The sequence below is a fragment of the Xiphophorus hellerii genome, chromosome 11 (assembly GCF_003331165.1).
Source record: "Xiphophorus hellerii strain 12219 chromosome 11, Xiphophorus_hellerii-4.1, whole genome shotgun sequence".
Lineage (NCBI taxonomy): Eukaryota > Metazoa > Chordata > Actinopteri > Cyprinodontiformes > Poeciliidae > Xiphophorus > Xiphophorus hellerii.
In genome coordinates, this window is record NC_045682.1 from 21,765,280 (window position 1) to 21,785,443 (window position 20,164).

General features: G+C 37.0%; 1 protein-coding gene across 2 annotated transcripts in view; it reads left to right on the forward strand.

The window, feature by feature from the left end:
• The window catches only part of mtus2a (microtubule associated tumor suppressor candidate 2a), a 47,086-nt gene that overhangs the window by 17,882 nt on the left and 9,040 nt on the right, over window positions 1–20,164 (forward strand). For both annotated transcript variants that reach the window (XM_032576590.1, XM_032576591.1), the window contains exons 3-8: window positions 404–662; window positions 4,173–4,430; window positions 13,676–13,840; window positions 16,471–16,569; window positions 19,617–19,804; window positions 19,907–20,032. In XM_032576590.1, the coding sequence (XP_032432481.1) occupies window positions 404–662; window positions 4,173–4,430; window positions 13,676–13,840; window positions 16,471–16,569; window positions 19,617–19,804; window positions 19,907–20,032 (1,095 nt within the window). The remainder of the gene's footprint in view (window positions 1–403; window positions 663–4,172; window positions 4,431–13,675; window positions 13,841–16,470; window positions 16,570–19,616; window positions 19,805–19,906; window positions 20,033–20,164) is intronic.

The following is a 20,164-nucleotide window of genomic DNA, read 5'->3' on the forward strand; positions in this document are numbered from 1 at the left end:
CATGATTGGCATATTTGGCAAATTTTATTTACTACGCATGTATTGCTGACACATAGTTGATAATAGATCCTCTGTATCTTTTTCAAAGTCCAAGCGCTGATCATTATCGCGTTAACATTAACATTTTTATTAATTTGTATTAAATAACCTTATCTGGCACTAACATCGAAGAGGTATAACTCTCAGTGCAATGTGTGTGAAAGGTTTGTCCCCATTAATTCATTTCCAAACATAAGAAGGGAAAACAAGCAGAAACTGATCTTTCAACTGCTATGCTGATGTTTGTTTCTTCTATTCATAATGATGTGACAGTGCATTAGAATATGTGCTGCGGAAGTCAGGAAATGTCATGAGTCTGTCATGTTTTAGTCCCTTCAATAAATGTAGTGATTCTGATTTTTAGGTGGGGCGCTCCAACAGTTTAAAAGGCATCTCCTCTGAAGATGCATTGCAGAGCAGGACAGTTACACAGGCTGAGGGAAGTGGAAGTCTCATTCGTTCTGGCAGAGGCCTCCGTTTGGGTCTTGGAGCCGTCACCAGGACAACTGCGGTTTCCGTCAAGACCCGTGGACCCAGCCAAGGACAGAGGTCGGCGTCGATCTTCAGCCAGCCAATCCAAACCGTTAGCCCAGCGATCAGCCAGAAAAGCCAAGACAATACAGGTAGGATACTCTACATGTTCACCTCTGGAATGGCAACTGAAAATGACTTCATCAGCCCAAACTTTGACTGAGTACAGCTTGGTCTTCCTGCTGCCATGCAACAGCTAGCAGTTGTGGGACCTGTGCATCCCTCAGCTTGGCTTGAGATGAAGGCGGTTCATTAAAATGCATTCTCTCTGAGATTAATTTTGGCAGTCCTGATTGGATGGCTGTAGGAGGGGACGCATTCTGTACCAGAAGGCAGCAATCTACAAACTGAAATGTAAAAATAATAAATAAATAATAAGCCACTCACATCTTCTCCTCAGTGAATTTCTAATTTCAATGATAGCCTCTGACTGTGCCTCTGACTGCTGAAATCAGATTTCTATTTCAGCTCATCTGTCAATAAAATATTGAAGTATGGCATGTTCTCATTCCTTCATTCTTTGCTTGCATAGTGTATTTCATTTGCTTTTTCCCTTAGTAATAACTTAGACATAACGTGAAAAAATGATCAGCATAGTTTTATGGTTTATCTTATATTTCTTACTAATGCATATCTAAGGCATATCAGTCTGCTTGGACTGTTTGTCCTCTGGAATTTTTCTTAGCTCATGCGCACTAGATTTGATAAACACCAAATTAAATGTCGACACAGAACATTTGTCTGTTATGAGTGTCTTGCAAAAGTATTAATACTCTTTGGACATTTTGTGACATTAAAACCACAAATTTAAATCGGTTTACTGGGATTTGATGCTACACACCCATTTAAAGGTTGCATAGCTGTAAAGCGAAAGAAAAATGGTAAATGATTGTCAATTCGTACTGCCAGTTGAAATCTGAAATATGTGACATGCATTTACATTCAGCGCTCCTTGAATCAATGCTTTTTTTTAGAATTGATTTTTGCTGCTATTACTTTGTGGTGTGTCACCACCATCTTCGAACATCTGCAAGTTGAATCATTTTGGTCATTCTGATGTTCAAAATAACTCAATCTAAATCAGACGGCAAAGAAAGAAGGGCAGAATCCAAATACATATAATTTAGATTTTGTATGTATGAAAAAATTTAAAACGCATGTATCATTTTCCACAGAGTTCCCTTCAGCCATCCATTCTCTGTACCCGGGTTAGTTTCCTTTTATTCTTATGCACTAATTGCAATTATGACTTTTTCTGTATTTTGTAAATGAAAATGTCTGACACCTTCTAATTATAGCAATTATATAATTTGTGACAGTTGTGTCACATGATTGCAGTGCATAGTTTAAAGTCTGTATTGTTATGATAATGAGGAAAGTCCACTTATAAGGTAAGACAGTGAAATGCAATGAGCTATTACTGCCAGTGGATTCCTTCATTCTTGCTTCTCCATGCTTCCTTTCAGTAGCACTGCTGGGACTACACTGCAAATGCAATGTTATTACATTTAATAACATGCAGCTTAAAGCCTGGAGGTGGAAATCTATACACACTGTCGCCTCTCACTTTGGATTGTGATTAAAATCATTAGTGCTTGTGCCAGCTGCATGTCCTATTGATTTTTCCTGGCCTTATTTACATAATTTATCCAAAGTGAGAATGGCCTTGTTTCACTCAAAGACCGTAGCACACTTTGGCTTTATTCAAAAGATTTATGATATATTCTGCATTTTTAAGTTTGACCTGAATTGTAGAAGGAATTCTCTGTTAGGAACAGAAATAGAACATAGATGCAAAATTAAAAAGTAAGCAACATAAGCTATTTAAATCGGGGATAAGTGGATGTTTGTTATAGTAATTTATAATTTCTCCTCCCGGTCTCTCAGAGGTGATAAATAGGATAAGGAGTGGGGGTGGGAAAGCCAGGATGCAAATTAAAATTTATCCTTAATGATCCTGACATTCTCACTCAAGAGGAAGAAGCTCCAAACTCATAAGTAGACCTCATGGCACACAGATATTAGTGGTGGAGGAAATATGTGATAAGCATGAGTTGCATCTCTACTGATGCTGGAGGGGGTGGACTTTTCCATTTTGTTCCCATTCCACTTTTTCCTCTCTCTAACATCAGGCATCTGTTTCTCCCTGTGAAACATGGTTTTTCTTCTGATGTAGTAGTTATCCTCTGGGCTCCACTGAAGCACACAGTTGTGCCAAATGGAAAGGAAAGGAGAGTCGCGTACCTTATCTCTGTAGCCAGCAGGGGATAATGCTCTTCTTCTGTGCAGGATCTTGACCTTGTTTTTGCAGACCATTGAAGCCAAAATGGGGTTTTTATCCAAAGTCTTGAGATTTGACCACTGAATTCTGTGTGTCTCTGTACAAAGCCTAAATTGTTAATGTCTGCACATCCTAACTTTTATTTTGCTGTGAGAGACAATAGAATCCATACAGGCAGGACTATAACCCACTGCTTTTTGACAATAACTTGTACTATGGAAAAAATGGTTCCACAGATTATTGCTGCATCCTCCACAAATTGTGCGGGCAGAAAATGTCTGAGTGGGACAGATTAGAGCAGCAGGACTGCTGACAATATTTATACAATAAAAACAAAACAAAAAAACCCCATCATGATTAAACTTTAATATTGTGCCATGTTATTTAACAAACAAAAATGAACATTAACAGCCAACAAAGAGCAGAAAACCATCACTTAGCCAAAAGGATATTGAATATATAACAAATAAAAGAATTGCCCTCCTCAGTTCCTTTACAGACTCGTATAAAACACTTTTACATAAAAAGATTTAGCGCTTGTCAGATCCTTGGTTTCCACAAATCATTTCATGGACCTGATATATAACTCATATAGAAATATTTTGCCTTAATGTTGGCTGATTAGGCAAAAATATCTCTCCAAATGTCTCGAGGAACGCAGTGACTTTCACTACCTTCACCTTATTAGTGTGTTTGTTTGTGAAGTTTTTGTGATATTTACTCTGCTGCCCTATCGGGCGATCTTGCTTCATGTCAATTACAGCTAAAGGGGCAATTATAAAGTCTTGTTTGAGGGGGACTAAAGGCACATCACCCCCGTCAGTTTTGTATTTGTATAAAAACATCAAAAAGAGTTCTAACTTCTGTTCACATCACAATTATGCTTTACTTTGGGTTGGTTTATTACATGAAATTCCAATTAGAGTGCTTTTTCAAAGCACTGTATCAGAAAAAAAAATTAACTTTTCCCTGTGCTATTTTGTCAGTGTTGAATTGAATACCATAATTGCATTAAAAAACATTTTGGCCATTAGTCCAGCCTGTTAGCACAGGCAGAGCCAAACAGCTATTTGCAGTTTAATTGTACACAGTTATTTTGTTTGCTTGCTGGAACAACCAGAGTCACCACAAAGTAAAGCTCATGCTCCCTACTGAGATAGCTTTGTTGACAACTCATGATGAGTGATCCAGCAATGGTGTACCTTGTTTTTCGAATAAAATGAAACAACTGCCATATTTATTTACATCTTGCCTCTTGAAAAATGCAGTCTTTCTAAAGATAGATAAACAATTCAATGTCAAATTGCTGTTTCATCACTAGATGACCAGGTTTTCAGCCATCAAGCTCCTGCGGCTCCTCCTGCTTCCACAGCAGCGTCTCAGCCCCCGTCCACAGCCTCCAGATCTCTGCTTCCCAAAGTCAGTCAGTCTGGGTTGCGGGCTCCAGGTTTCTCCTCCAACCGTCTCCCGGCAAGCCGCCTGGCAGCCTTTGGTTTCGTCAGGAGTTCCAGCGTCTCCTCAGCGTCCTCAGCCCACTCCGCTGACAGCGTGCAGAGTGATCCCGGCAGGACAGCACACCGTGAGTTCCCTCTAAACAAAAATAATGATGCTTTTTTTTTTTTACCAAGTGTGAAATTTGCATTTGTGAAACTAAACATTATTTTTTTCAATGAACATCTTAATCAAAAGATTAGCTCTATTTTGATCACATTTTTTGTTGCTTCAATTTACAACGCTTTGTAGAAAATCCTTTTATTTTCACCTCATTTTAGACCAATACAAAGTAACACATAGTTCTAAAGTGGCATAAAATCCAAATCTTAAATGTGTGGCATGAATCTATACCCCATCACCCTAAATCGATACTTTTTTACCACCTTTCATTACAAATCTTTTGGTGATACATGTCTCCCAGACTTGTTCATCTTGACAATCTTCTTTATAATCTATAACTCATTTGTAAACTCCTTGCAAATAACTTATGTTGAGTCAAATGATATAAATAGCATCTTTGAATGTTTATAATCTATAAACACGCAGTATGTTTTATGTTCTACAGTCGCTATCAAGTTTTCAGAACCGCCCACACCATGATTCTGACACAACCATGTTTAAAAAATTATTCACAAAAAATAACTAATTTAAGCCAATGAAAGCCACATTTCAGAATATTGTCACTAACATCTTTCTTTGGTCTTGAGTTGTGGTGAGTCATACGATCTTAGACGGGATGCCGCACGTTCCAGATTAAAGTATTACACAGACTGCTTCAAATGAAAACAGTAGGAGTAATTTAAAGATTATCGTAATTCAGAAAGCTCCAAACTAGGTCTGTGCCACAGATTCTGTGAGCAATCAGAATGATAAGAATATATCAAACGTGCTGCTGGATGAACTGTGTAAATTTTCTCAATTCATGGTGTGAAACTCTGAGTTTTTCCAGTTGTGATTTCATGGCTGCTTGGTTACTTGGCTGAGTTTTGTGGTAGCAGCATGTCTATTTAATGTGACCTACATAAGAAGGCTTGCTCCTCTTCTCCCAGTTACAGTTGACGTAAGCGCCTGCTTTCTCGCCTCACGCACATCAGGCCCCCTGTTATGTCATCCCCCCTTTCCTCACTTCCTCCCTTTCAAGCATATCGTTTTCATGATTTTTTTTCTCTAATTTAAAAAAAAAAGAAAAAAAAGAGTTCATCATCTTACACATACACTTAAATCAGCATGGTGATCTCTTTCTACAAGAAAGCTTCTTTGTTGAGCTAGGAGGTTCACATAGAGACAAAAGCACAATCATTTAAAAAATAATGATTTGTGTACTCAGGGAATGCTTAAGATTTCTTTAGATTTTCCCCTTCAGTTTCAGTTGGTTTTGATCTGAGTTTCTCATTACATTGCACTTAAAGCTGCACTCATTTAACCATTTTCTCTTCACATGGGCATCAGTACTATTTGCTTAATTTGAGAGACAGACTCAATTTTTCTTTGACACTGTCTGGAAGGAAATGTTCATGTTTAGTTTGTTATTTCAGCATTCAGACAACAGTATTGTTTATTATTGCACGTGTAAACTTCTGAACATAAGAGTATATATTCAGAAGATCGCAAAAGCCGCATCTGCTCCAGTCTCTCTAATTTGCAATGAACTACAGAAGGTTGGGAGGAGATAAAAGAAGATCAAGGATGACAGTCATGAGAGGTAAAATACTGGGGGCCTTTGATGAGAATGTGGGTGGGTTTGCTTTTGATTTGGATTGTGTGTTTTTTACGTGACCTTTGTTTGTGAGGTGTTTGAACTCCTTTCTCTATTTAGGTTTAAAATGAGCCAAACTCATTCTTTCAATCCTTCTGTGTAACTTAAATGGGCGTCTTATGTCTTTTTTATGCTTTTATACTGGGAACAGTTTTATGATCATAGTAGCTTCTCTATTTTTTGGACCTGGATTCAACGGTTTTACACGTCGTCGTTGAGAGTTTGATCACTGAAACCTAAAGTAGCATTCAACTATTGTTGATTTTGAACACTTGAGGAAATTGGCGTGAATTTACAGTTGAGCCATTCCGTGTTTCAGATTTCTAGTTCTGTTCATTTGATCACATAACTGTATATAAATCCCAGTGCCTCTCAACATTTCCAAACACTTTTCATATCTAATATCTTTATAACGTTTTCCTCGAAAGAATGTAGCATTGTTATATCTTTGGTATTTTTTCCTCCATGTCACTATACGTCAACTTGAATAACAGCACACCCATGCTGACAGCTGAGGTTTTACACACTCTTCATTCATGGATATCATGGGAGTTGGTGAAGCTTTACACTTTCCATTTGTGCAGTAAGAGTAAAGCCTCGGTTCTCGGTTGCTCCTTTTCCCCATTGATTCCCAATCTAAACGTGGAAATGTAGATCTCTGGAGGATGCAGACCAAATAAATCATTAAGGATATAGGCAAAATAACGAGGGGATTTTTAGCTCTTCAGTAAAGGAGGTCAGAAAAGTAAAACACTTGAGCATCAGACTGCTCTAAACAGTGGATGAGGTTGTGCATTATCCAGCTGTAATAAATTAATTAGAATCTATACAAAATAATAAAAATCAGGTGAAAAACCATTTGTATTCATGATTACAACATCTTGCTAAGTGTTTTTTGACACTTTAAGGTGTTTTATTGGAATTTATGACAGACGAACATAGCATATCATATAATTGTGAAGCAGAAGGATCATCATAAATTGTTTTAAAATCTTTACAAATGAACTTTTGTAAAGTGTTGAGTTCATTTGTACTCAGTCCCCTGAGTCAATATTTTGTAGAAACGTATATTGCCGAAGTTATAGCTGCAAGTCTCTTGGTGCAATCTTTCTGTTACCACTGCACATCTTAAGATTCAAATCTTTGGATATTTTTCTTGTATGTGAAACATGAGTTGTAAAGTTTTGCCTTTCCAAATTATATTATAACTCATAAGTATATGTTTGTTCTGATCTGTAGCTCTGGATGTAGGTTTCAGGTTTGTATCCAAGTGGAAGGTGAACATATGCCCCAGTCTCAAGCACCCTCCATCTGTTTTTGATCCAGGACTGATCTATATTTAGCTCCATTCATCTTCCCCTTTATTGTGACCAGCATCTACTGAAGAAAAACTCTTTAATATTGTTAGGATGGTGAGCTGTGGGTGATGTAAGTGTTTTGCCACATATTGTATTTTGTACTTTGGCCAAAAGCATCTATTTTGGTGTAATCTTCCCCCTTTTCCGTATAATCACCTTTTTAAAATAATGGCCTAAGTCATTTTTGGCTAACGTGATTTTAGGAAAAGTAAATAAATAAAGATCTCTTTCCAAAAAATGTTTTAGGCAAAAACAAAACAAGACTTTTGGTTAAAGCGATTTAATCCATTATGTTAGGAAGGTCACAATATGTTTTTTGCTCACATGGGTTGTTTTGTGCTTTCTTGTACCAGTGGCTTATCTCCGTTTCACTTTAATATAAAAGTTATAACTGAGACGTCACCAATTAAAAGTCGTCCTGTTAACAGATTCTCGCGTCAGATCTGTGGATCGTTGTATTGTTTTCTTTCCACTTTGAAGCTTACTTTGCATTTATCATTCAAAATACCACCAAACTATATGGAGGTTTGATCTGAAATCTGACAAAATATAAAAATGTCAAGGGAAACGAACACATTGGCAAGACAATGTGACAATATATTTAGAAATATTTTTCACACACAAACTAATGTAAGCAAGGTCATTTTGATCCAAAGCTTCAGTGATGACCTTATGAGCATTGTGTGCTTAATTGATTCTTATCAATTGTTTGCATAGAAGAGGCTTGTAAATAAGAGCGGAGTAGCCGAGCATCTTGGGAGCTTTAGGTTTCTCTGTATGAAATCAATACACCATTAACAAAATCCAGGCATTAGGGTTGTCACTCAGGCCTCCTCAGTTGTTGCATGGTTGTCTTTGTTGGTGTATTAGAGAGGGAGCATCAGGCTTCAGGTTATCCACTCCGGCCAACATAAAGCGCTGAGAAGTGAAAGCAGCAGAAGGAGGCTGATGAAGCCTGTGACTGAAAACTCAAATCCTAAAATAGAGTGCTATCACTCTTATCTGTACTTTTTTTTTTAAATGAAAAGAATAATCTAATAACGCAAGAAGTCAAAATGAATCTAGGGAGCAGAAGGAAGAAGGTGAAGAGTGATGTGGCTGTAGACACTAATCCAATGAGTCAAAATGAGCAGCAAGCATAGAGAATGGGAAAATGGGATGGAGGGGGAAAATGAGCGGAAAGAGAAGCATCAGTGTAGATGGAGGAGAGGATGTCAAACCCCAGATGCCACACAAGGCTTAGATCTGGTCTGAGACTCATGCCAGCTCACTGCGAACAGATGGTTTCTGTGGTGCATGCACACACACACACACAAGGACGCATGCACACATGCACACAAGTTCTCACCCAGAGAGCAGCAAATTAGATGGGCCAATTAGATATGGATGCTATTCTGTGGATAAGGAGAATAAAACTAACATGGCTGACACTTCTTAAAGCATCAGAGCTGTGAGATAGTCTCATCAAGCCTGTTCATTCACTGACTGCTTCAAAGTGCATTTCATCCAGCTCACTGTTAACTTGGCTTTATGACTGAACCGGCCATTTCACGCTGGAAAAAAACTGCTGGATCGATAGCAGCTAAACTTTAGTGTTTCCTGCATTATGTGCTAAAGGTAAACATGAAGCATTAAATGAATGCTGATATGATTATTTGTGTAATAAGTTTTTAAGATTTCTTGCAAAATATTTTTGTTTACTGATTTTTAGTATATGTTCTCGATTTTATTCTTTGTACTTTTTAAAATCATCTCTTATCATATGGTATCATAAGTATGGAAAATTGAGAAATGCCATTTTTTTTTACATAAAATTGTTTGAATTCTTTTTAGTTTTAGCATTCACATAACTTTTTAAAGTGTACAGTGTTATTTTTTTTTTCTTCATTTGACTCAATTTATAGTGCTGGTTTACATGGCCCTGCAGTGCAGCCTGCGGCAGTCAAATATTAAACATAAGTTATGCTAAGGACTTTTTTTCCTAACAATTTTGTATTATCTTTCTTTAACATTTGCTGGCTATGTTTTGACCTTTTTCTAAGATAAAATGCAGGTTTTATTGTTCTGCCTTGAGCTTTAGTGACGGTGCTTTTTTCCCTTTATTTACTACAGTTCTACTTACTCTTTGTGAGTGAAAGTGTGTGACAAAGTCTGTAAACAGCAGGCACAAATGTATACTACCTACTAAACTGCAGTGGAAAATTGACCTAATCTATACTGAGTGAGGAAAGAGTGAGCACGTCACAAACAACAAATGCACCCTGGATGTACTCAGCTCTTTTGTATGCGATTATTGCCTCAATGAAATGATTGTTGTGTGTCAGGCTGGCAGTAAACCAAAACCAGAAAAATAAATCTTTCATGTTGCTGTCTGTAAATCACGTCTCGGAGGTGTGTAGATGAACATTTCAGCGGGGTTGAATCTGGTTCTTGCTGGTTTTTGAGTCCAGTGCAGCTAACAGATGGTCATCTCCATAGGTCCTTCTCTGCCCTGTCTATATGTTACAGGACCATTGTGTGCTGTTCAAGTGTTCTCTAATTTACATTTTAAAATGCTACAAGACCTGATTTTGTATGTGTTTTGGTGCACTTGCTTACATCTTAAATTGCATACAAATCTTATTTACAAAGCAGAGGAATCTTAAAGGGCAGTATAATGAAAATCAATTATTTATTATTGTTACTAAATGATGTTTTTTTTGCTGACAATTACAGTCATTTGCCATACAACCCCTTTATTTTTCAGAATAGCTTCAGGTAAAAAGATTCTGCACTTAAAGTCACAGCTCCTTAAATAAAATCAGTTTGTATAAAAGCTCAAAATAGCACAGCTGATTAAAAACCCCACATGAAGGTGGAAAATCTATCTTGTAGAAACTTGTGAAAAGGTGTGTGAAATGCTTTTACATGCGTTTGAATGTGTAAATGATATATAACAACAAATTCATAAGGAAAAGGCTGAAATCCGTTTAAAATATTTTAATTACATCATGTAGTGACAGATGGAACATATGTATGATCTACCACGAGTTTCACATGTTGAATTAATACCAAGCAGTGTCTAAAAATCATGAGATAACCCTGCAATATATTTTACATGTGGAAATTATATAATATGCAATCCATAGGAAATCTTCCATATAGGAAACATTATTCCACATGTGTTCGACATGTGAGACTAATATTATGTAGCAACATTAGAAACAGATGCAGGGAAACTTACCACATGAGAAAGGTTTTTCTACATTGTGAAAAATGTTCCTTTACTTGTCAGACAGACTTATTTTTTTTCTTGAGATCATAATGTGTACTTAGTGTGTGCAAAGACTGTAAGCAGAGTGGAGATCTGAAAGATCTTCCAGGCAGAGCAGTAGCTTTAATAGGATATTCTGAATTACGGTGGAAGAATGACAGACATTTTCTACATGAACCTCATACAGAGGAGAGGAAGCAGCAGCTGACAGGCAGAACAAACATCAGTCTCTGATGGATTTACTCTTCATACTTAATTACACCCACTAAACTGACTGTAGTGTGCATCTGTCAGAGGGAACATGTAGCTTAATTAAAAGAAAACTGATGAAATATGATTTAAATATATTTCCAAAGATTATCAGATGTTAAATCCTATATTTAAAGGCAATCAAAACTTTGTCGTTTCCTGAAAACGTACAAATATTGAAGTTGTTTTCATTTACATTGTAAATGTAAAGCTGATATTTTGTAATTTTACTCACTTAATAGTGTTGAAAAACTGTTATTTTGATTTAAGCTATTTGAGAATATCAAAGACACTTGTTGAGATTATTTCACTGAAGAACATCAGATATGATTTATGTTCCCTAGTAAAGATAAACTAAATCAATATAAACAAACCAAAGTGTACATCAACTTCACCAGTTTGTTTTATGGTCATACTATAGCGTGAAATGTTTAGTTACTTCCAGAAGGAGAATGCATTGATGACTAGGATTTTTTTTTTCTTTGGCAAGTCAGCAGTGCCAGCTGTGCAGCTTTATTCCCTGTCAACACTTAATGTGTTTGTGTGAGCACCTGGAGAGGGCAGCTTCCTGTAAATTCAGCTGAGATGGAATGGATCAGTTCCTTTAGGAGAGCATTTGAGGGTTTTTTTGCTGATGGGGAAGGCTCCAATTAAGCTGAGTTCGTCAAAAATAAACGAGATTTTAAGTCCAATGAAAAGTGTTTTAGAGCCATTTCTTATCACTTTAAATAATCAGAATTGTATATTTCACAACAGGCAAACTGTGAGGCTGTATGTGGGATTTTTATCTATTCATCTACTTTGACTAAAACAAAACAAACAAACAAAAAATCTGCATTAGTTTAGTTTTTGCAGGAATGTTCAAGAAATTTCTCCTAGAGAATGGCCTCCTGCTGAGGTGTAAAGAATGCTCCCTACCTCATCCCCAGCTGTTTCCACATTTTCATGATTTCTGTTAAATTTGCATAAGATTTCTCATGCACTCTCAGAAAAGGCCTGGGTTTTCCTCTGTCTTTCATTTATTTCTTTTCATTGCTTTTTTGCCAGTCTACTTACTTGATCAGCTTCTCCCTTATTTAAATCTCTTCCTTCCTCTTCTTGTCACTTGTCGTATGGTGTACTTTGTCAATCACTATGTTTTATCATAAATAATTTATTTTATCCAAAGCATCAGTCTTATAATGGCATTGCTCTGCTATTTATATGTTTACAAGACTTTTGAGAGCATCAGTCAACTGTCTTTTGATCAAATATTTACGTTAGTAGATATTAATATTTCTGAATTCCCATGTGATGGAATAGCAACTAGTGCAGGTTGTAACCGGCCCCTCGCCCAATGACCATTTGAAATAGGCATCAGTTAAACCAGAGTCATCTGTAGCTATTTTAGAGCAAGACTTTGGTTTAGTGCACCAACCAGATTATGGGAGCTAAACCATAATATTAATGAGGACAAAAATTGAAAGCTTTGTTAACCTATTTTTAAAATAATAAATGCCTGACAGAAAGTGCAATTATTTAGTGAAGTCAACTTAAAGGGGACTTATTCTGCACAATACTATGATGTTCAAATAAACATTTTTGTCTAAACAACTGTCACCAGAATAAGTTTTATAATGGTGATCCTCGTATTGCTTGAACAAGTCTCACTTTTCGCCACATAATTCGTTCTTTGGTTAAAGTGTATTTGTTATGGTTAAACATGCAGGAGAATTGTTTGGAGAAAATGTTGATTAATACATTTAATTCAGTTCAATTCAGTTTATTTATAGCACATGGCACCAATTCACAATACATCATCTTAAGCCACAATAAAAATTTCAAGTCAATGATGCAGACGTGTCTAGAGTCAAGCAGTGAAGTGATGCATGGACAGAGGGCTCTGTTTGGAGATCTTTTTCATTCTTTAGATTTCAAAAGGTAGCACAATGAAGCTAGTGTTAAAATAATGATGAATTTCTTAATTATTTGTTTGGAATTATCTCTTATTTTGTAAATGTTTCTGTACATGTTTTTGTCTCAATCTTCTTGATGGGAAGATTGAAACAATGTTCTCTTGCATAACTGCTCTGAAAACATGAGGCACCCTGCAGTGAGCTATTCTAATCCCAGAAACCTGAGGGGGTTTTGGCACAACATGAGACAAACCTTCAGTCTTCTGGTGGCACAGAGAGAAGCAAGTTGTTCTACTTGACTAAATCATAATCTTAAAGCTTCTTTGCAGCAGCCTTAAATTAAACGAGTTATTATTTGGCTTGCTCTGCTGTGCTATTATTGATCAATTTTGCAGAGATGAGCTTGGGAGATGATGTATCATAACTGGTTAAAGGTACATAGTAGACAAGATAGCAGTGCTAAAGACTGGAACAAGCAATCATCAGTATTATGTGCGAGTCGAGGTGAGTCGGTGTGTCTCAATTTGTGTGAAAGAAGGGGTGTGTGTGTGTGTGTGTGCATCTGAAGAACAAATGCTGTGATCCAGGTTAGAAAAGGAAGATTGAGGGCAGCAGCAAGACCCTCAAGTAACAAACCATTTCTCAGTCCAGTGAGTCCAAATTTAGACGTAACACCAGGGTCGCACAGCCAGGCAAGAAAAAAGGTTGTATTCATGAAAGGTTGGGATAGATAGGTTTTGAGAAACAACTCATTTGAAATTAAACATTTGATTGAAAATTAAAGCTCAGAGAAATAAAATCATATTTGATGTGTTCCAGGTCTGAGTGTGAGTGAGGAGCCTCCGCTCCACAGAGTGACAACGAGCCCTCCATCAACAGATCAACAGAGGGATCCGCCATGTCGCAGCAGCAGCCTCCAGCCCCCTTCTACCCCAGCGTTACCACGACGCTACCTGCCACCCCAGCCAAGAAGCTCACCTGGAGGTCAGTAGAAGACCATAAAGAAAAAACAACTAGTCATCCCCAATATATAATTAAAGGCTCAGGTGAGCTGTTTTTATTTTATTTTTAAGTGTTGTCGTAAACAACTCTTACAACAACACTTACATGAGCAGTTTTATCCCCAAAAGAGTCAGAAACTGATAGCTGAGTGCTGCAGTGCTGTCAGAAAGGGTAATATGCTATTTTCAAACTATTGTTTGCTTGCTTTGCACCAACCTGGGCACCTCGCTGTTTAGATGGCAAAGGGGGTTTTTTATTTTGGTTTTCTGCTGAAATATTAAACAGCTATAAACAACCTTCTATGAGCTAGTTTAGCTTTTCAAGCTGAAATAAAAATGTGAAATTCATGCAGGATCACACCTGACTTTGTTAGCACCAGTAACACTAGCAGCAGACATGGCTGTGATGCTTTTCACACACAACAGGATTTTCACTCGTAGAGTTAACACTAGATACCGTGTAGAATAAAATGTGAAATGTATTGTTTTTATTCTTTATAGGATATTATTGAACAATGAACACTAAATTTATGTATGTTTTATGTGATCTGGTTTGAGTAACATGTGATTTATGGAGGAATAACAGCACATTTGCAGTTGCTGAACTTTTTCTCACCCCCCAGTAAAACTATAACTACAGACAACACTTTTTAATATGAACATTAGAATCAGTTATTATCTGTGTAGTGTGATAAAACTCAGATTTGGCAGAGTTATGCAGGACTCTTATTCCTTGAACATCTAGCTTGAAACTGTTGTTCACATTAACTCTACTTTTCTGCTTTGTTTTCTTACTTATTACATTTATAGTGGTGATGTTTTTTCTTGGACATCTTAAATATTCACCAGTCTATTGCAAATCTATTCAAACCCTTTGGAAGTTTTTTTTTCACTATATATCCAGAAATTTCAGGATTGGGGTGAGATGAGTAGTTATGTGATATAGATGAACATTATGTAATGCTTAACTGTAAATTTGAAGGAAAAATACAAATGCTCTGGGAAAATATTGTCAAATAAAAACCTAAAAAGCAGAGCATGCATATGTTTTTAGCTGTCCTGAGTTATTACAGTGGTATATGTCAAAAGCCTGGAATCTTGTTTTATTTATTCATTAATTAATTTATTATTCTCTATTTTAGTCTTTTCCATTAATTAAGTTTCCTTTGACTTTAGGAAATGTGCTAAGTAAATAAGTTGCATCAAATTCACCAGTACACAAGATAAAACAGTTTGAGTGTTTAGCTGGTATGCAGCTGCCACCAAAGGCTTTTATCTTCATAGATTTGAGAAACCAAAGAGTCTTTTGAAAACCACAAAATGTCAGAATGCCTGTGGAGTGAAAACATGACGGACGCTGTAATCCAGCCAGCCCCACACGTCTGTGGCTTGTTTTTCATAACTCTGCAGTGTTACCCTATGAAATCAATTCTTATGCTAGAATTTTAAGAAATATTTCAATGAAAAAATAATTAGCATCAGTTTAAACTCAGTTTTCAATAAGGCTTGTCATATACTTGCATACATGAGGACATTTTAAAATGTCGGCAAAATTTTAGCTTTGATCGCGTTTGACCAAATCTGAACGGCAAAGATCTAGTCCTAAAGATTGTATCTGTTGCTACCATAAAATGTTGATTTAATTTGAGTATGTTTCAGCGCTATGTTATGTAGATCTACAGCAGTCAAATGGCTCTGCTCCCATAAAGAGAATTGTAAATCTTTCGCTCACTTGTGACACTGATGTTTTTTAATACAAACTCAAACTATTACAGCAATATGAATTGATCTGTGATATGCACACCAAAATTATTAGCCACTCTGAGAGCACCATTTGAATGACAGCAGAAGAGCATGAGGAGTGAACACACATACAGTGAACCCATAAATGATCTCTCCAGAGGCCCAGAGTATCTCTCTAGGGTTATATGGGGATTTGCTCAGGATCAGAGGCTTCTCTCCCATAACAGGTCTAATTAGTTTCTTTTCAAAGCTTCTCTTTTCCCTCTCCTCTCTGCCTCATGACAGACTCTATACAAACCTCTTCAAACTTCCTTTCTTCTCACTTTCCTCCCGTTACCGTTTTAACTTCACACAGTTTCATCCGTAGCACTCCAGTGCAACACATCTAACGTCATTCTGTAAAACCTGCTGCTCGCTTTCCACCTCACATACCTCCAGCTGTGTAAAAGGTGTAATACAAGCAAATGCGCAAGCACAAAATAGAAAAAAAGATTAGAAATCCCTATTTGGAACCTATTCTGGCCTAGAAAGCGTGGAATGTTACTAGGAGCATGAAGGTGATGCTTATGTAGACCCTTGAATGCCCTGTTCATGTTTGACAGCTGGTACTGAAAGATATTTATAGCACACAGCATTTGGGATAGCAGGAGATGAAAGGGAAGAGTAGAAAAAGACTGAAAAAAGTAAAGAGCAAGTTTGATGATTGTGACACGTGCACACATACCTATATACATATACTATCCAGCTAAACATGCCTCGATAAAAAAATGAACACTTTTGCCAGATGCTTCCCCTTATGGATTTTTAAATTTTGTATGATTTCCTAAGGATGAAACCACCCACTGATTTATCAAATTTGTGTTTTGACAGTTGGCAGAAAGGAGTTTCAGCGGAGTTCAGAGGTCACACGTTCTCTTCCTTCTTCGCCAAAAAGGTTGGCAGTGGTTCCCCCGAAACTCCAGTCCCCAGGTAAGTTCTTTAGTTGAGTACTCATTAAAGCCTGTTTTGTATATCCATCATTTTAGGACTGCATGAAAAAAAGCGATAATGCATAAACTCACTCATATGGACTGTTTATTGTAATAAGCAATTTGTTTTGGACTTTGGGAGTAAAAACTTGCAGACTGCGCCTGTAGAACTGAAAATAAGAACGTTCTCTGCTATCACTCATGATTTCTATCAGTGAAAGATTCAGAATAAAAGGAATAACTATTCTGGGGCCAGCATATGACTTATAAATGAAAAGGTTCAACAAAGGTTGTAAAAACTACTTTGAAAGTACTGTACAGGTGCATCTCAATAAATTTAAATTTCACAAAAATTAACATTTTCATGAAAACATAAACAAAGCCGATCATCTGACTGTATGAAATCAGTCTATATAATTTTTATAGAATGTATATATTTATCCTTTTGAATAGAATTACTGAAGTAATTTAGGGTCTTGATGATATTTTAATTTAGTCAGATATCCTGGTTACTATATTATTACCTCTACCTTTACAGTAAATATAAATGCAAATACCTTTGTATTCATATAAAGATTTTCTTAATACATAGTTTGATCCTCATGTTTCCATTCCAAAACTACATTTCAGCTCCATGCGGTTCTTTACTCCTTTCCTCCAGCTCAGCCTTTTGAAATATTTTAAACTATGAAATTTACCCACAACCAATTGCAGCTTGGATGGTATGTCGTTATTCCAAGTATGTCGTGCTGAGCTGAGCACACAGCTTCATCTATGATTTGATTTAGTCCATAAAAAGCAGAGCTTTTCCTTCTTCCAGCTCTGCAGTGGTGAAAAAAAATTTTTTGTCATGGGATTGCAGCAAACATCCAAATGTCTCCTTATAAAAAAAAAGTCTCCCCAGGCTTTGTTTTTTTCTTCTGTTTAATATTTCCACTGCAGTGTTACTGGTCCTTACTTTCCTCCTTGCACTTCACCTAATTTTACCTTTACCTATATAATCAGACAAAGAATTTCCTTCTGCCCAATGAAATTTGCATGTATTGACATAGATTTATTATTCAGTGATATTTCCAGACATCCGTGAAAATCCAAGTTGTAATAAATACATTTAGAATTACATACTGTTTGCAGTCTTTTCAATATTTTAACAACACCTAAACCAAAAAAAAAAAAAAATCTAATCTCTGCTGTCAGCAAGATCTTTCCTCAAGTTTTCATCATTGTTGCTCGTGTTAATATTCCAAATCCGTTCTCCCTGCTCCCATCTGCATCACACTCATTTAGTATTCAGTATCCTCTCTGTAACCTTTCAGATGGAAACTACAGATGTCTGCAGGTATGTGTGCACATGTGTGCTTGTCGGGAAAAGTAGGGTGGAAATAATTTAGAGAGGCACGCACAACAAGGAATAATCATGTGGATAAATGCTCCAAGATCTGCTAAATGGTATGGTTTTTGAAAAGCAAAGTCTTTTTCTCAACCTTATTCACTTCCTCTTTCAGGGAAAAAGTGATGTACTTTTCTTATCAGCTTTCTTTCTCACTCATCTAAATGGGCTTTAGAAATTTATCATTATTACAGTGATTCAGCTCCTCATCCCCTCCCCCTCCTGCTCAATATTGCCTTGCAACTCTTTTCTCTCTTTTATCTCACAGCTTTTTCTCTTATTTTATCCCCCGTCCCACCCCACCTTCCTCCAACCGATTCTTTCCCATTACCTGGGACCCTGCACCCCAATCTCTGCCTCACGTTGTCATGGAAACCGCTCCCTCTTGCTTCAGTAGGTCCGAATAAACTGGCTCAGGCTGGGGATGCAGAGGTGCAGACATTTAGTTCTTTGGTTTATAGGAGGGATTTAAAAATTACAATAACTGTTTTAAAACATTGACATTTCAAAACTAAAAGATGTTGTGCACCTTTGTTCACAATCGTTGACAAGGTGGAGCTCACACAGGTTAATGGACTTGTCTGTATGTCAGCTGCAACATAGTGGTGGTCTCCCTATTGGGAAAAATGACGAGGTGAGCATGGTTGCCCAGCTTTCAAATTGCTCTCATCATTAGTGGATGAAACCTTTATTTAGATTGATAGTTAACAAGTAAATACTTGCACAAGTTATTAAAAACCCTGGATGTTCACAGTGACACTCTCTGTGGATTAATTCGTGTACAGAGCAGATATTAGTCCCATTTATCATAAAATTAGAGGCGGGTACATCAGATTAGGGGCAACCACAAAGCTTCCTTTACAGAAAAGATTTCATTAAGTTCCAATCATTTATCTCATGAAGTGATCATTAGCAGAGGGTCAGGTCAGATCTCTCCTAATTTAACAGCGGTCAGTTTCATTGGTACAGAGAATTAAAAATTAGATCATGAAGATATATCCAGTGTGTTGCAAACGTTTGCACACCCTTTCAACTGTTTCACATTTTGTGGAATTGCAACCATAAATTTTAGGTTGACCAACAGTGAATAACTGTAAAATAAAATAAACATCATACATGGTTTTTACATTTTACAAATGAAAGTCTGGAAAGTGTGGCGTGTATTTATAGTCTGTGGTCAGTGGAACTACCTTTTGCTGCAATTACAGCAGAATGTCTTTTGTATAACTGGAAATTGATGTTGTTGCTGATTGTTCTTCACCAAAAAGCACAAGTTTAGTCATATTGAATAAAGTCTTTCTAAGATCATCAATTTTGAAGTCTTGGCACAGATTCTTGATTTTGATTTATATCTGGAGTACATGCAGACTTTGATACATTTGAACTGATTTCTATCCTGGGCTGCATGTTGAGTCTCCTTCCAAGATAGTTGCACTCTATTTGTTTATTAGGTAACTTTAAACTTAATTTAGGGACTGAAAACACATGTAAAACACATTTAAAAAAATTATTAAGATAAAGAAAGCTTTACATCAAGTTTCCCCCCCTTGTGAAACACATAACTCCCTCTAAACTGCATTGTTGTTGAAATGTGTTATACAAAATAAACTTGACTTTGACCCATTTATAGCCTCTGCTTGCTTTTCTTCGCTCTAAAGTCCAGCCCGGGCAGCGACCTGCAGCGGCGGTGCGGGGTTCCACTCCTTCAGGGTCACCTCGGCGTGTGGCTCCCCTGAGGCCGCAGCAGGAACACCAGGAGAACCTGCAGAAAGAGAAAGAAGAGGCTCAGCAGAAAGAGCAAGAAAGGCATACAGATGAAAAGGAAAAGATGGAACAAATGGAGGAGGTCAGTAATAAGAGAGTCAGCCTAACTACTTAAAGTTTGCTTTCTTCTATTGCATTTATCTACACTTATTTGTTTTTTTTTTTTGTTCTTTTTGTCGCTCAGGTTCACAGGCTACAGAGGTACTGCAACCATCAGGAGAGGCAGCTAAAGGCTCTGAGGGATGAGCTGCAGAGAACTTCTCTAGGTCTTGATGCCTTTATCATCACCACTCAGCATTATTGCCTCAAGGTAGCCAAAATGAAATGATATAATGAAAGTATGACCTTGTGCCTGTTCCACAACAGTGGCCCTATTCCCAATTAACTATGACTTCACACGTCATAAAGCAGCCAAATAATTCTCAGTGGAGAGTAGAACTGA